General features: G+C 42.4%; 1 protein-coding gene across 2 annotated transcripts in view; it reads left to right on the forward strand.

Annotated features, from left to right (window-relative positions):
• DDAH1 (dimethylarginine dimethylaminohydrolase 1) overlaps positions 1 to 15,414 on the forward strand; it is an 89,460-nt gene extending 74,046 nt beyond the window's left edge. For both annotated transcript variants that reach the window (XM_054515742.1, XM_036387763.2), the window contains exons 4-6: positions 330 to 449; positions 10,195 to 10,338; positions 10,879 to 15,414. In XM_054515742.1, coding sequence (XP_054371717.1) covers positions 330 to 449; positions 10,195 to 10,338; positions 10,879 to 10,992 — 378 coding nt within the window. In that variant the 3' untranslated portion in view covers positions 10,993 to 15,414. The remainder of the gene's footprint in view (positions 1 to 329; positions 450 to 10,194; positions 10,339 to 10,878) is intronic.
• Positions 15,415 to 17,221: the final 1,807 nt, after the last annotated feature.

The following is a 17,221-nucleotide window of genomic DNA, read 5'->3' on the forward strand; positions in this document are numbered from 1 at the left end:
CACTCACGTTCTTCATGTTCTCATGTATCAGCCCTGTGTTCTTATTGCTGGTTCCTGGAGAGGTTTTATGTACTTACTGTTTAATTAAGCATTTTAATGTATTTCTTTGTGGTTGCAACAATAGTAGTATTTGAACCATGTTCTGGATTTTATGCCAGTCTCCAGACAAGACAAGCTGGTCCAGAGGACAATGTCATTTAAACAGTTGACACTGTGCCCCGGGGTTGATAATTTGCAGAGAGTAAAATTAATTATGGAATGCCTCCATATAATTATGGAACTAGGACACTTAAAAAATATTTATAGCACCCTTCTTTACTCCCATACAGGATTATGCTGTCTCCACAGTCCCTGTTCATGATTCTTTGCATCTGAAGAGCTTTTGCAGCATGGCTGGACCAAACCTGATTGCTATCGGATCAAGTGAAGCTGCACAGAAAGCCCTCAAGGTAAAGCACATAAGAAAATATTCTAAACAGCATATCTCTTTCTGCTCTTTTTAAAATATCTGCTTAAGAATGCTGGAATTTTAAAATACATATAGATCAGTGAAAGAGGAAACAATGACTTTGTGTTTGAGTCTCCTGTATGTGCAAACCAAAAAGAATGTCTATATCAGGCAAGAGAATGGTGATGTTGATTTAACTTCATTTATCTTAAGGAAATAAACAGAATATGCAGGTTATTATTTACAGCTTTTTAGACTAAAAATCTGATAATTTGGTGTTAAAAGGGGGGAAGGAGATATAGTCAGACCAGTGGAGATATTTACTTCAGATGTTGCCATGAGGAAACTTGTCTTCTAGAATTCACAGAGGGGAAGTAAAGGTTCCATCCTGAAAGAAGGAGGAAGAGGCCCTACACTTGTATAGAGTGTTTATAAACATGAGCAAAACTCAACTACAATACTGGTTACTCAGTGCTGCAGTTTGAATTTGAGCCAGGGCTAATCTGAGAACTCATCAGTTTGATTAAACCCTTCTGCACTGCTCGGCTAATCATGTTAGCTATTGTAACCAAAAGCCTTTTTTGTCCAACCTGATCAAATATTGCTGGTAAATAACCATCAAGTAAACACCAGCATTAATCAAGGTAAAGTAATAAGCAGATACATTTTTAAAAGGACATGATAATTAACAAGATAATCTAGCAGTCTCTGATTGTTGGTGGATATATTTTTAAAAATAAATCAACTGTCAGCTTTCAGTATGTTTCTCTGCACTGGACATTTAGCAGCACATTTGCATGTGTCTGAGGACAACGTTTGCTCACACCCTGCCAGCTGAGGTTGGGGAGTCTGGGCTGGAGCAGGGTTTTGTCCCATGCCATGTGCTCTTCTCATGCTCCCAGAGAGCTGACAGGTTATATCAGGCAGCCATGTCACAGCAACATATGGAGTTACCCAGAACATGTTCCAGTGAGTTGGATCTGGCTGTTTGTCCAGGAGTCTAAATCTCCTATGAGAAACTATTGGCAAACAAATGGGTAAATTTTCTGTCTTGGAAATGATGGCATTTGCAGTGCTGCTGATCACCAGCTTCCCCTAACATTTGAATTCTTGCTTTCTGACAATGTATTTGTATTTGTTTACTTGCCACCAAAGCAAAAAAAAAAATTGCAATCAGCTTCTTGCAGTCTTGTGGAAATGCAAGTGCAAGAGGATCTTGGAGGAACTGACACTTGAATAAAAGCTGCTCCCTGGATTTCAGCAGATGAGCTGAGCTGTAGCAGTGCTGTCAGCTGTTCTCCTGTTACCCAGCAGAGTCTGTGGCAGTACAGTCCTGCTGAGTCTGTTGCCTGGCACAGCCCAGCATGCCACTCCTTTATTGTAATAGCTTGTTATTTTAAACTCCTCCTTCATGTTGCCATTTTTTGTGACTGGAAATGCAATCATACAAGCAAGATGACTGAGCTGTCTTTAACCATCTCTGGTAACTGAGTTGTTTTCACATGTCATGTTAGGCAACTGCTTCTAATGAACTGCTACATCGTGCTACTCTAACATTTTACATTTAAAACAGGATTTATCTGCTTACATTCTTGTTTGAAATAGAGATTTTTCTTGATTGTTCTTACTGCTGCAACTTATGTATCCTTACAGTACTTTAAAAATAGAAAAAGAAATTGCATCTGGTGCTCACATATGGCCAAGTGCAATTGATCTTGAGTTCAGTGCAGTATGTGTAATGTAAAGCTCTGCAAGTGAGCTGGGAAATGAAAATCCACAGAGTGTAGGATAATAGACCACATGCTAGAAGCAGATAATAAATCAGATATGACATTTTAACCATTAAATCCTCTTCAGGTTTTGGCAAGTGTAGAGTATTTATTTGGACTGCAGCTGAAAAGTGGCACTTGAGGAAACTTGGTGAAAGAAAGAGACAGATGAAGTGCAGAAAGTACCAGAGCCTCTGGTGACTATCACATCTGAAACTTTAACTTCCCTCTGCTGTTTTCAGCATGCATTTAATTCCTTCTTGTAGTTAAACCTGTTTATAATTCCATACACGTCATTCCACATTTGAACATCAGCCGTGGCTGTTGAGAGGATGAAGCCTGGGATTATTTTTCAGGTCCCTCAGTGAAGCCAGGATTTCCTGTAAACATGTCACCTTTGGGCCCTGATCAGGCACTGCCAGAGTTGCTGCCTTTACTGTGGACATGAATGAGGACAGATTTGGGCTGTGACAGTGCCAGTCCCAGTGCAGGGCGTTGATGTGGCAGTGCTGCAGATGAGCACCCTGCACCACTTTTTCCCCAATAGGGGACACAGCCCTGGGGTCTTGTTGGGACAGCAGAATAGCAGGAACTGGCCCAGGACATAATCCAGTTCAGGTTCCAGCAGCAAATGCAAAAGCTAGGCAAGGTGACAATGCGAGCTGTGACACAGCATCTGTTGCACACTCCTTTCTGTATTCTCCTGCTCTATACCAAATCCAGAAGAGGCACATTTGTGGCTGTTTGTATTGGTTGATACAGAGCACAATTTCCCTCCACTTTGTGATGAGTGAAGATTGGACAGCAGCAGATGATTGTGGACACAGTCCTTGATCAGACCATCTCTGTCACCCTTTGGATAACTCATTAGTAATCCCAAAGCATCTGAGGGTCACACATGTTGTTCCTGGCTTTGACAAGCTCAACTATTCCCTTGCAAGCAGTGTGGATTGTATCTGAGTCTGTCCCTTGGGTAGGCTCTGATAGCAGGCATTGACCAAAGGAGCAGCCCTGGGGTGTCCCCACAGGACTGGCAGGGAAAGCCTTGGTGTGCATGCACTGCTCTGGGGTAATGCAGGGTGAGGGGGGATCGCTGATGGATCTTGGCAGGGAGGGCACTCATCCCTCCATATGGCCTGGGCTCAGTCCTGCAGTCAGCTGAGTCTGGCATATTTCCTCTGAGATCTGGAATAATGGAGTGGCATGTGAAACATCTGGGATTTCAGTTGGTCACTTGAGAGGAGGGGATGCTAATTCAGAGGCAGTGTGGCCGTGGCAGATGTCAGGACTGAGCAGCATTGCCAGTCAAGGTGCAAGGCAGAGTAGGTGATGCAGCTGATAGTGTAACCCCTCATGTCCCCTCACAGACTTGTCCCAGCAGGACCCAGAGCATTGGTCACATCTGCACTTTGCTGGTCCTCGGTATCTTGGAGTCCAGCCTCATTATTCAATGGGATTTCTTTATGGTCAGGACTCTGTTGGAATATCTGCAGTAGTGCAATGCCATGACTTTAGCAATATACCTCTCTTTTTCCTCCTGCTTTCAGGACATGATTGTCCTGCCTTGTTCTTGACTCTCTCATTCAGTATCTTCTGTTGGAAGTGGAGCTGCTCATTATTCCCCTAAATTATTCCCTGGGGGATGCTATTGATAATGCACCTGTTTTGACAGTGATCAAGGGAGGCTTATCAAAACCACATCTTAAGGATAATATAGAAAGGAGTCTCTTTTGGGTAACTATGTCCTTGGTCTGTGTCCAAGCTGTGATCAGAGCAGAGCTTTTAAAGACTCAAGCACAAGGAGTTGTTCTCGCATTGGCAGTTGCCCCCATTCCTTTGATTAAATGCCTTTTGTTCTTACTCCATCTTGTGTAACTGAAGTTTCTGCAATGTGCCAGCTTTTGAAGAGCTGAGTAGTGTTTCTCTGCATGACAGGAGTGTTATAGTGCCTGGATAGAGCAGAGGGGTTCCCAGCTCTGCCACAGAAATGCCTCCAGACACCTAAGGGAGAACTTCATCTCTCTGGTGTTCTTAGAAAACAGTCTGTACTGCCATGCAGCAGGAAAAGTCTCAGCTAAATCTGCTTTTCCTATTGTCTGTATAGCAACTGTCTTTTCTAGTAATGCACAAGTTTGCATGAAAACATTATCTCTTCTTCCTTAAGAATTCATCATTTGTGCCTCTGCTTATTCCCCACATGAAGTCATAATCCTCTATTTATGCTATCACAATGGGTTGCTGTGGAAATCATTGCTAATATTAATAACCCAAAGAAGATGACATCAGGTAGGGAATTAGGAGAAAGTGAAGATGAATGCTGACTTTTTTTGTAATGTGGGAACAAAGAAAGGTTAGTGAAATACAAAGAAGTGTTGAGAACTTTCCCCTTTAAGCTAAACATTAAAAAATGAGACTTTGCTTCTCTCAGCCTTGTAGATAGGAAAATTAATCAATTTATAATCAATCAATACATGAATCAACTTATAAAATTCTACGTACTTTCCTTTATCTCCTTCTGATTCTTCATTACCTTAACAATTAGGGGTCCATACCATCTCAGAGGATGTAGGTCTTCATTGAGTGCCAGATGACCTCCTACCTTAAAAAGTCAACTCATTGTGTTTTACTTTGAATTAATTTTAGATGATGTTATAGCCACTGCACTTATCTGAGTGTTAGTTCTGTTCAGTTTGCATATGTGCAGAAGAATCTTTGGAAGATAAAGACTCAAAAGTATATATTTATATACTAGAGATTATTTATGAATCAGTTTTGTTTGTTTGTTGGTTTTTAAAGGGTGAGGAAAGTGTCCCTTTCAGTACATGTTTTTCCTCACCAGTAAGGCTGTCAGGCACAGGAGCTGGGTCAGAGGGTGGCTGAGAAGATGTCATGTGCTTTGCGTAAATGGGGACTCATGTTCCTGATCTTTGCTTCTTTTTTTCCCCTTTGACCATTCTCTCCCTGGGTTCCTGTTCCAAACGACAGGATGTTCGTGCTCCTGCCTTCTCCACTGAAAACAACAGCTCACGTAATTTGCTTCCTTTGCTCCTTCTCAGGCCGTGGTTTCCCTTTGCATGGTCCTTGGCAGAGCTGCAGGCAGGGGACAGCGTGGCCATGAGGGATGGTGGCTCAGAGGGGCACAGCAGGGCAGGTGTGCACACGAATGACACTCAGTGCCCATCGCATCTGTGGTGATGCAAAAGGTGTCCTGTGCCAGGAAAAGCCGAGGAGCAGGGTGGGAGAGGCTGCTTAAAAGAGCTCTTCCTTCTGGAAAACATGACTGGGAGGGTGCAGCAGGGAGGCAAAGCCCAGCTGCTGGGACTGTGGGTGTTAGGCGGAAATTAAAGCAACACTCTGGCTGTGGATGGACTAAGAAATCTGGCATGCTGAGCATGGCAGACCAGGGCACTGCTGGCTTCACAGATCCTCAGTGTGGTGTGTGTCTGTAGCTCTGGGCTGTCCTGTCCTGGATCCCTATCAGACTTCTCAGTGCCTGACAAGAAGGCTTAGATCATTCTCCTTTGATTTATGCTGCTCACAGTGGCTGTGATGGCCCCTTCCTACTGAGTCTACTATGCTGTTGTCTCTTCTACCTGCCTGCATGTCAGGGGGGACACTCCTGATAGATCTTGACATTCCAGCAAGGTCGCTGGCTTTTCCAGCTCTGCTCTTCTGTCCCCTCTGGCCAGCCTAGCCAAGGGTTTCATGGTCACTGCTTTGTTTAAGGAAACTCTGAGAAGCTGCTGAGTCCTGTATGAGGCACACGGCATCGTGGCACAGCTCAACAGCTCCACTCTGTCCTGCACTTGCTTGCGTTGAACCCAAAGGCTGCTGCTTTCTCTCTCCAGTGCCAGTTGTTTCTCTAAATATGAAGAAATTAGGAAGAAACTCAAAGGACAGTCAGGGCAATAAATCAGTGAATGAATTTTGGTTTCAGTGTAAAGTGATGTGCAGCTGGTATCACTCTGTATGACAGCTGATGAGTTGAGGTCCTGGAAACCATGCACCAGATCACGGTCACCTCCACTCCCTATCTTGGGATGCAAAAGTGGGTACCATCACCTCTCACCTGAGACTGGAGACACCATACCATGCAGCACTAAAAAAGAAGCTCTTCTGGGTGTTGTGAGAATTTTTAAAAAGGAGATTTGGCAATCAGCAGTATTTTCCAGGTAGCAAGCACTAATTTACCTTTCTCAGCTGTCCCTCCAGATGGCAGTGGGCTGGTCAGGTGCCTCTCCTCGTCTTTCGCCTTTGCTGCATAATGGCATAGCCTGACATTGTTCCCAGACAAGTGGTCTTTCCTCCAAGGAGAAAAGAAACATGTTGACCTTCCAAACTCCCATCCAGCCTATTGCTGTTATTCTTCTCAGCAGTTTTAGTTGCCCTGCACCATAAAAATACTTCATTTTTGTCATTGTAGGTGAAACCTTGACATAGTGTAATCTTTTCTCACACCTTTCATTCTCTTGGATCCCAGGGCAAAGGTTGCTTAAGCTTCAGTGTCAAACGGGCTAAAGTTTAATGTGCTTGGAAAGAAAGAAAAGAGGTGGGATAGAAGAATTATCTTAGTTTGACATGACTAGTTTTCTTAAAAGAATACTTTGACTTGAAGGATTTAAGAAAGGATAGCTGAAAGCTGGTGAGGGAATGATCCCATGGGTGTAACTCCATTTCAGCTTAGGTTTGATTTTTCTTTTAAGTGTTGGCAGTCAGGAAAACAGTGGCTAATCAATACAAACATCAAACCCTGGAAATCTGGGCTTCTCCACCAGCATCACACAGGCAATTTAGGTGTGATGCTCAATGCCCTGTTAGCAAGAGGAACATTCAGTGTATGTTTGGTTTTGCTTTTGGGGAGTTGGGGATAAAAATGTGCATTGCAGGTGGGTTTGGTCACTCTCTGTCCTGCAGCAATCTGGATGTGAGTAGGCAGCAGGGCTCAGACTGGGGCCTTCCTCGTGGAGGGGGGAACATTTGTAGCTAGGCTTGGCCTCTTCTAAAAGTGCATGCAGTCATCTTAGTTCTGTCAGAGATAATGGACCCAAAACACATATACTTTTTCCTTCATGTATAATGCTGCTTCATAGTTAGGATTATTTAGCTTATCCATTACCTCAGTTGTCTGAGGACACACTGTAAAAAACTATAGAGAAGGCATTTTAGGCTATATGGATGACTTCAACATAAGGAAAGCATGACTAAGGGCTGAGAGAATGTGCAGTGAAAATTACCCTCTTTAAGCTGAGGAAAATTCCCAGAAAAACAAGGCACATGGGAAATGCCTGGCTCTTAACATAGCCGGTTGTACAACGTTTGTGCACAGAAAGCCAGCCCTCTATATATAAATGCATCATATTTTGGGATGTATCTGATAGAAAATACAATCAAAGGACCTTGCTTTTATTTCCTTTTCTCTGCCCTGGAGTCAATCTGGCCAGGCACATGTACTTAATGACTTCACATAATAGAAATACAGAAAACCACATGGGTCTGCAAAGTGCCCTGATTGTGTCGTATTGGTGCATTTCTGCTGCATCCAGAGCCTCCCTTTGGGGCAGGTTTGGGGTGTTATTGCCTGGGCACTCTCTCAAGTAAGTGGTTTTTGAAATTTTACTGCAACAGTCAGGCATAGTTATAACAGCGATGAAAGCTTGCAAATATGATTTCCTTTTTATCTTAAGAGCTGAGGAAGAGAGTAATCTTGTGTTGTCAAACCTCCAGTTAGTAATAAAAGCTTTCTTGTGGTGTTGTTCCAGCTAGCTGAGATCCTTGTCCCACTAGCAAGCTGTGTCTTCAAACTCCTGTGCTGCTTTGTCTCGCTTTCTCACTCAGGTTTTCTGATTTGTTTCTGAACTAATTCAGCCACCGTTTGTGTGCTTTATTATACTGAAAACAATCCTTTTAATGTGCCCTTGGCATCATTTCCCAGGCTCCCCAAAGCTGGTCCTTGAGGCACTAGGGCCCTGCCACTTGTCCTTTATCTGCTTGCTGGTGTACTTCCCACTTCAGCACTTTGCAGAAGCAAATGAATGGGAGACTTGTTTTTACCCTTCTGCTTAGGAATTCTTTCATCATTTCATATGGAAGCATTTCACAGTGATTCACAATGTATTTCTGATGTTCCTACTGAAAACCTACAATATCAGAATTCTGTTTCCAACAAGGAGTGGAGAAAGAACAACTGCTTGGAAACTTAGTGAAATCCAGACATAGTGGCTTTTCTTCTACTGATACATGTATTTTAGTGCAGATTTAAAAAATGTTTCCTTAGTCAAGACTTAAAAACATTGTACAGGAAGGAAAAGAGAAGCTGCTGGTGGAGGACATGTCTGCTGACTCTGGGTACCAGGTGGAAGAGCCACACTAGGTGCAGGACATCTGCAACATCGAGGAAAGCAGAATAAAACTCATCTTGGCAACATAACAGAAACAAAATTATAAAAAAGAAGATCAACTGTGCAAAGCATACAAAAATACAAAATTACATCTGGTGAAGTAAAGGTGCAAGGATTTTTGCCCAGAGAAACACATTAACCTTTTAAGGAGGTAGATGTGTCCTTGGGAACTTGGGAGAGTTTCATAACATGAGAAGGAACAAGAAATGACAATCTGATAACACTTCCTCAAGAATGCATGGCATTCTTTGTTGAGAGTTTCATGTTCTCCACAGGATGTGGATGACTCAGGCTAGAACATGAAAAATGTGGACCTATAAAGGAATTACTTACCATAGGTGTGGGCAAGCATGAGTTCTTTGTTGCTTCCCAGTATGTTTTGTAGACCCTGTTATGAATCAGCTACATTTCCTTAGTAGTATTTCTTTAATGAATGAGAAGTAGTACAGATGAGTGACCTTGGAAGCAATTTAATGACAAACTTAACTGTGCCTAAAATTGAAGTCTGCTTTCTGCTGTGTGATATAAATCTCTGGGTTCTCCCTGAGAAGGGAATTTAGTTGAAAAATGTTGTTAACAAAAGACCAGGTTTTTCTAAAGATAATATTAGTGTGAATATTTTAAGCTGAAAAAAGCCTTTTCTTTCTGTTTGCATCTTTGCAATGTATGTGGGAACACAGGTGGGCTGGAGGAGAAATGGAAACATTTGCAGTTTGCTTAGGCTTTCAGTAGGACCAAAGTTTTGGACTTTGAGTCTTGTTCAGTTCTGTGTTATTCTTGGTCTCTGTGAGGCTGAAGCTGATGTAAAGCTGGAATGCTACAACTGGGAATCAGGCATGTTGTCTTCAGGCTTTTCCCATCCTTACTAAAATGGATCTGATCCAAAACATGGGATTGCATGCTTCTCGTGTCCTGAGAGTCTCTGTCTCTGAAATTCCAGCCAGCCAGGGTCTACATTTGTGTATTTATACCCAAACCTCTGGAGGCCAGCAGCTCTCCTGTTGCAAGGCAGGCATTGTGCTGTCCCCCTGGGAACGAGGATTAGCACAGACGTGCCTGCTCACTCCCCAGCACAGGTGCTTAGTGAAAGAGTAACTGCCTGCAAGGCAGAACAGAGGTCCTTGAAAAGAATTAAGATTGGGCTGATATCCAAGCTGGGAACCATTCCTGTCCTTTTTGGTTTAATTCATACTCATTACATAAATACTGAACAATGGTTGCTTTTTTTTTATAGGTGCTGAGCACCTATAGTCTCAATCAGTGTCAGGAGCAGTTTTGCATACTCAGTGTGCAATCCTTGAGGAAAAGACCCCACAGAGGATGCTTACCAAGTGCCCTGCTTAATCCTGCTTCTGCAAGAGCCATTGCACAAAGGTTTTCTACGGCTCTTTTCAGTTAGGTTTAGTAGATTCTTCCATAAAGGCAGAGATAAAAGGAAATATCTGTACTTGCTGCATAGCAAAATGGCTCTTGACTGCCTTGGCAATCACAATTAGCTATTTCTGAAGATTCTGTTCTCCCATTACTTTGGGACTGCTCATGTGTTAGATCTAAATAGCTGCACTCTGTGTCCTGGCAGACCATGCAACAGATGAGCGACCACCGCTACGACAAGCTGACAGTGCCTGACGATGCCGCAGCAAACTGCATCTACCTGAACATCCCCAGCAAGGGCCACGTGCTGCTGCACCGCGCCCCCGAGGAGTACCCAGAGAGTGCCAAGGTGAGAGCCAGCCCTGGCTGCAGCCAGGCCCAGCAGCTCCCTGCTGCAGGGATGGCGGTGAGTGCCACAGCCAGAAGGCCACGTGTATCGCCCTGATTTTTAAAGATTTTTTAAGCCTTCTGATGTTTACATTCTTGTAGCAAACTTTCTCACACACTTCCTGTAAATAACTTATTGTTTTGCATTCTTTTATGGAGGAGGAGAAATCTGATGGACTGTTGGTTTGTCCAGTGTCATTGGAGAGGTGGCACTTTCACCCTCCAATCCACTGTCACTTTTGGAAAACTATAAATGTTGGCAACATAGAAAAGGAAGAAAATAAACTTCCCTTTTTTCTTCACCTTGAGAGCAGCGGCGTGTGCTCGTGTTGTTTCGTGTCCTATAACGATACACGTGCACCGTGGATGTTCCTGTTGATTAACAGTGTTGGGATGGCTTGGCACCTGCTGGCAAATCCATGTTCTGTAAATACTTAGAGAAAGGGGAAAACAGAGGTGTAAATGTAATGATTTTTCCCTTACTTTTTTTTCCCCTGAACAGGTATTTGAAAAGCTGAAGGACCACATGCTGATCCCAATAGCTGCCACAGAACTGGCCAAAGTAGATGGGTCACTCACCTGTTGCTCTGTGCTTATTAACAAAGCTTCAGAATGATGAGTTTACAGAGTCCCTCCCTTGTAACTGGCAATAATGTTACACACAAGGTAGACGAATCTGTATCCACACTTTTATTGTTTTTATTGACAATCTACTGTACCACTGTGCTACTAACCCTTGTTTACAGATTTTTTGCATTGTGATTTTTATTATGTCCTTGCAGATGGTATTTAAGGTGGATGTAGGGTTTGTTGGGAGCACATAACTCTGAAGTTAGTCCCATGGGCTAGCAGAAGACAATTATAATGGCTAACCCTTAGCTTTAGTGATTTAACATATCTATGTGAAAATTTCATGAAACCTGGCTAATTCTCAGTATTTCAAGCACCTCTGTCGTCTTTACACTGTTCCCTTCTGTCTTCTTTTCTCTTGCTTCCTTGCTCTACATGTGTTTTTCCTTCCTCAGTCTCCTACTTTCAGTGATGCAAAGTATTAGGGGGACTGAAGAAAACTCAGTGGGCTCATGAACCTTGTGTGGTAGGGAAGCTTAGCTGGGACACTGGGCAGTGGATTGTGCTCACTGTCCTGGCCACATCACAGTGCTGCTGCTGCTGCTGGGCAGAGTTGTGGCTGGAATCCATTTCAGACACCAGGGACCAGCTTTGGAAAAGCTTCCTCTGATGGGAGCATCCAAGGGCAATGACTTCCTGGGAAACTTGAATGACAGAAGGAGAGAGTAGTGCAGCCACACAAATTGTCTCCTGCAATTCAGGTTCCAGTTTCCTGCTAAGACCGTGACTTTCAATGTGGTGAGAATGGGAGAGGAGTTTTTTTAAAAGGCCAGATCCTAGGAAGCCTCTGGACCACAAAAATTAAATGCAGAGATGCAAAAGAAATGTAAAGTATGGGGGAGTTAAATCTCTTTGTTTACATCTTAAAATTTGTTTCTCCTTTCTGTTTTCTCTTCATTTGGAGGCCACTTACTAGCAAAATTCAAAAGAAAAGGGTGCTAGAAGAAGTTGAAGGACAGCTATTCCTAGATTATGCCCATGAATAAGGGAAACTATTTTTTCCTGGAAGATTGTAATTTTTTCTTTATCTGCCCTTGGGACAGTTTTCCTTGGAACAATAACCATCTTATATTTTTTTAGTGGCATGAATATTCACAGTGGTATTCAGTTAAGACAAATATAATTTTTGTAGCAAATTCCTCAACATGTTTACCCACTGAGTCATGGCTTTTTTTTTTTTTGCCACTGCAAAGTGAAGCACACACCATTGTATTAACATGCTTCTTGTTAAATCATTTGTAAACTAAGGATGGGAGCAATTCCCAAACAGAGGCAGCAGTGGGAACTCTCCAGAGACTGACAAATAGTCTGAACATGTTATCAGCTTCCTAGACATCTCCTCCACCTTTCCTGAACCACTTGTGGTGTGTTGCTGAGGTACAGTAGGAAATGAGTGAGGGGGCTTGGGCAATGTGGTGTGCAGGAAAGCAAACAGAATTAACCAGATGCCCACTGGGATACCCTTTGGAAACCTGTTTTGTGCAGCCATAAGGGAGGAAACACAAGTACTCACACTTGTAGGTTCTCTCTGGCACATCTCACACTGCATCTCAGTGGTAATGAGAGGAAAACCTCCTGGCAGCTGCCAGGGTACACCTGATGCTTCGTGGGTGCTCTGTTTGTTGTGATGACATGAGGTGTCATGGGGAGGAGAGCAGTGATGAGTGAATATATTGTATGTGCAAAGAACATGGCCCAAAGGAAGTTCTTCAGCCAGCCAAACAGCAAGTGGAGGGGTTTTCCTATTTATGGCTCTCCTGTCCCAAAGGGTGATCCTAATGTTCTCTCTTTGTCTCTTCCATTCCCATGCACCATCATATAAACCTGAGCCAGGTGATCAGGCTCTCAGGATGTAAATGTTGCAGTGGGGAATCTTCTTCTGCCTTCCCTTGGTGCTTTTTAAATATTTGATAAAGTATCACACATTTCAAAATAACCTGACATTAAATAGACATTTTGTGCCAAAAAGTGGCCCTGCAGTATTGAGCTGTGAGCTCCTAAAGGCAAGCTGTGCTCTGTTAAAACCCTGTGCAGCTGTGGAAACTGTCAAAGCTGAAATAGCCCCCCCATCCTGATTTGTCCATTTGTCCCTGACCCCCATCCATGTCCTTCAGTCCCTCTTCCCTCCTCTTGCTAGGGAGCCAGAGCATCCAGCTACACTGGGAGAGTTAGGGTGTAGAATTTCAATTTTATTTATTGTTAAATATTTCTATAGTGTTAGTTTTGGTTTTTTTCTTCCTCCACCCTCTCTAACCTCTCACCTGTCTCCTTCCTCAGACTCCCATTTCTAGTTTGCTCATCAAGGCATGATGAGAACTTTTCTCATTTAATCCCAAGTGATTTTACCTTCTTGCCTCAGTTCTTACTTGAGTCTTTTTCTTCACTTCTCCTTCTTCACTGTTCACTCCACAGTATCCCAAGCCATGAGGGACTATCCTAAACTCACTCCCTCCTTGAATAGGTGCCAGTAGAGAGGAAAAACTGAGGGATCTGCTTTGAGTCTGAGCAACCTCTTTTGAGCTACATGGGACAGTCAGCAGGAGCTGTAGATCCAGAGGGTAAGAAGGGTGACTCCTCTTCTTAAGATTTCTCCAGAAAAAAAGAACCATTTCTGGTGACAGTGCTGTTACCCTGTGTCCTTGAAAGCCATAGAATGAGTGACAATGAATTCCCCTGATTCCCTAGGGGAGGGAGAGGAGAGGTTGGGATTTCAGAGCTGAGAAACAGCTGTATAGACAGAGAGGTTGGGTTTTCACCTTTTGCCATTTAGATTTCTTTGGTTTCAGGGCTGCATTTTGGTATACAGAAAGCAAGGGAGCAGCTGAGGGATCTGAATTCCTTCAGTTGTTGTATTCAAACTGTGTGACTTCAGGCACAAAATTGAGGTGCTCTAAAACCACACCTGCTTTCTCTCTCTTGGCCTCAGTAGGAATCACAGCCTCTTAACATAGATGCTCTAAATTACATCTTAGTCTGATGCCAAAAGTTACCTAAGCTGGTTAGCGGGATCACCCTCACCTCACAGCTTCTCCTGTTAATCTTTATTCCTGCATTAGAAAGAAAAATATTATGAACACTTCCATTTATGTATTTGCAGTGTGGTACTAAGAACTAAAATCATGCCAAATGCTTCTTCTTGCTGTTTGCTGTTTATTTTTCTGTTGCCCAAACAAAGAATTCAGTTGTGAGGACATTTCTGCAGTGACACATGTGCATCTAATGCATGTCCTGTACATTTTGTCACCAGAACATTTCTCAGATGCCTGATGTAAAACATCATCCTTGATTAATATAAATAATAAAATAAAATCCCAAACCAAAAAAGGGGAAGAGACACTGAACACTGATAGTTGCCCACATAAAACTCTTGATAACAACTGTCAGGCTGTATGACAGAGCAGACCCGTACTGAAGTTTTTGTGGTAACAGCTCAGCAATGGGGCTTGAATTACTCATCAAAGGATTTTTCCTTTCAGCAGTCAGTTTAGCTCAGTTGAAATGAAAGAGCCAGAATGTGCATTATAGTATTTCATGGATGTTATCTTTGCTAAGAGTTTAGGGAGATGTGTGATATGTGGGTTTCTTTCTTCAACAGAATGTGAATACAGTGTCTCTCTCTGTAATGAAAATGTGAATGCATACTGTACCTTATGAGATAAACTTGAATTCTTCCATTTATGTATTCTTGTGTTTACCATGCTAATATTCAGTTTTAAATAGATGCCACTGTGTGAAGCTATGCTCTGATTTTTTTTTGTGATTTCCATGTGATAGGAATAGAGCTCATAGGCACCACTATGTCCAGTTTTGAAAACAAAAAGGCAGTATACAGAATGCTGTTTGTTCACAGCAAATTGGAAAATATGGGGGAAAAAAAACTTTTGATTTTGTTCAGCTTCATATATGTTTTATCAATGAAGTCAGAGCCAAATTAATAGAAAACATCAACATCCACATGGAACCATTTGAGGAAGATAATTTACTATTTAAGATTGTCTATTTTTGCTTTTATCAATAAGGAAGCTGAAAAGATAAGCCTGCTTAAACAATGGTAATTGTTAAGTGATTGTGAACAAAGTATCAGTGGACCTCATGTATTTCAGAGAAGTTTTAACTGGACGTGTGATGTAAATTGTATGGAGTTGTATGTGAATCGTGTTAGTCACTGTTTTACATTGTATTGTTCTGCAGTGCACAAATGTGACTACTGAGCACAGAAGCATTACATTCATTAAACTTAATCTTGTTGCAGTATATAATTCCCCACTTTTTGTGCCAAAAACATCAATACATTCCATAATCAGTTTTAATAGAGGTTTGCACTTTGATTTAATTTTGTTTTGTGATTCTTGCAGTTTCAATACTATATATCTCCATCACGAAGGAATAAAGTGTCAGTTGTACCCTACCCTCTGTAGTTCATGCTTCTTCTTTTGGAACTGAAAGTGTATGTATTTAATTTAATAGTGTTTCATGCTGTCTTCTTATTTCCAAGCTTATTACATACCTAGAAGTAAAGCCAATTATAGACATTAGCACTAAAACCCTTAATTCTGCTAGGGGAAATCTTGACTCTTTAAAAACAAATTACTCTTAAAAGTAGAGTCTAAAATTATAATGTGTAGAGAGGAGATACCGCCTGTGAGTGGTCATGGTTAATTTTATTGCTGTCCTAGGTAACAAAACAGATGTTAGCATAGTACAGTATGTTTCTCTGCAGTGCCTGCATTTACTGTAACTTACAAAAGGTGAAACTGCAAAGGTTTAGTGGCATTCCCATTATGGGTAAATTACTCACACAGCTCTTGTGTCTTTTCTCCCCCACAATCTCAGGAGAGGCGACTGCACTCCAGACATTGCTTTGAGGTAACCTGACAGATAACTGCATGTGTTATATCTAAATACTTCCTGCGGTGTGCTGCAGACTGCTCCTGGGGCTGCAGTGCCAGCAGGGTACAATACTGGATCCAGGGCAGGGTGACCCTGCAGCGACTCTGGGCTCCATCATGGGCGTGTGTGCAAGGGCTCGCGGGCCATCAGTGCCATCTCCTGGCAGCCCGGGAGTCGCTGGTTCAAGGCCTCAGTGTTGTTCTTCCAGCTTTTTAAGAAAACCAAGATAATTTAACAGAGTAGGAATTCCTTAATGAACTGTAGCAAAATAATTACATTACTTTCAAACTGTATTTTGCTAGTATAATAGGACTTTAAATAAACCATCATCTATTATTCTCCTTGCCAGAGAAGTAGGGACAAAGGATCTTAAACACAGCCTTCATACTGATTTTACAACATTGGCTAAAAGTATGATTTTTAACTAATGTATTTAAATCAGTGCTGTGTCTAATGTGAATACATTTAGTGTGATGCAATTAGTATTTTAAACTACTTCATTTACATGTCTACAGGAGAGAGTTGGTACCAATTTACCTGAATTTGTTTCTTAATGGCAACGATTAGATGAGTTTTTTGCAGAGAGTAGCCTTCTTCCTGCTGCCTGCACCATTAAATCCTGGTAGGGTGTTCTGGCATTAAGTCTGCTAAAATATATTCTGCTCTTGTATTCGCTAACCACATGCTCTCTTCCTGACTGCTGAAGTGAAAGCATTCCAGTTTGTCTCCTACACGGCTCAGGAATCAGCAGCCTAACCCTCCAGACATCACATGGCTTTGAACTGCACCTCTTGCTGAGCAAGGTTATTAACAAATACTCTAAATCCAGAATGCATGAGAGATGTTTTTATCAGCAGTGTTGTGTGGAGCCAGCAAAGTCCACAATATAATTCACCTTGAAGAGGAAGAGCTGAAAGGCATGTGATATAATAAACAGGGGTGGGAGTCAGGGGCTGGGAAGACGCTTGGCTCTGTTTCAGAAGTACCACAATCAGTTCTCTTGGAAGCATCAGAGAAGCTGAAAGCTTTCCATGTACTTTGGGTGCATAGCACAGATTGGGGAGGATCAATGTAGGCACTTGAATTGGGGAAAAAATGGTCAGCCCTGCAGCTCTTGGAGTAGGAAAATGGGAGATAAATAGGTTACTTTGCAGAGATACACAGCTTTGAGAAATTCAAATGCACTACAGCAAAGAAAGGTTGCTTGGAGTGGGAATAACAGGAGGCCATGGGCTGTGAGCAGGTGTGCCCCAGATGAGCAGCAAGCAGGGCTCTGAGGGGAGGGTGAGCCTGAGAGTTTCCACTGGCCAGAGGGGCCCTCACAG

Source organism: Molothrus ater, chromosome 9 (genome assembly GCF_012460135.2).
Source record: "Molothrus ater isolate BHLD 08-10-18 breed brown headed cowbird chromosome 9, BPBGC_Mater_1.1, whole genome shotgun sequence".
In the NCBI taxonomy this organism is placed as follows: Eukaryota; Metazoa; Chordata; class Aves; order Passeriformes; family Icteridae; genus Molothrus; species Molothrus ater.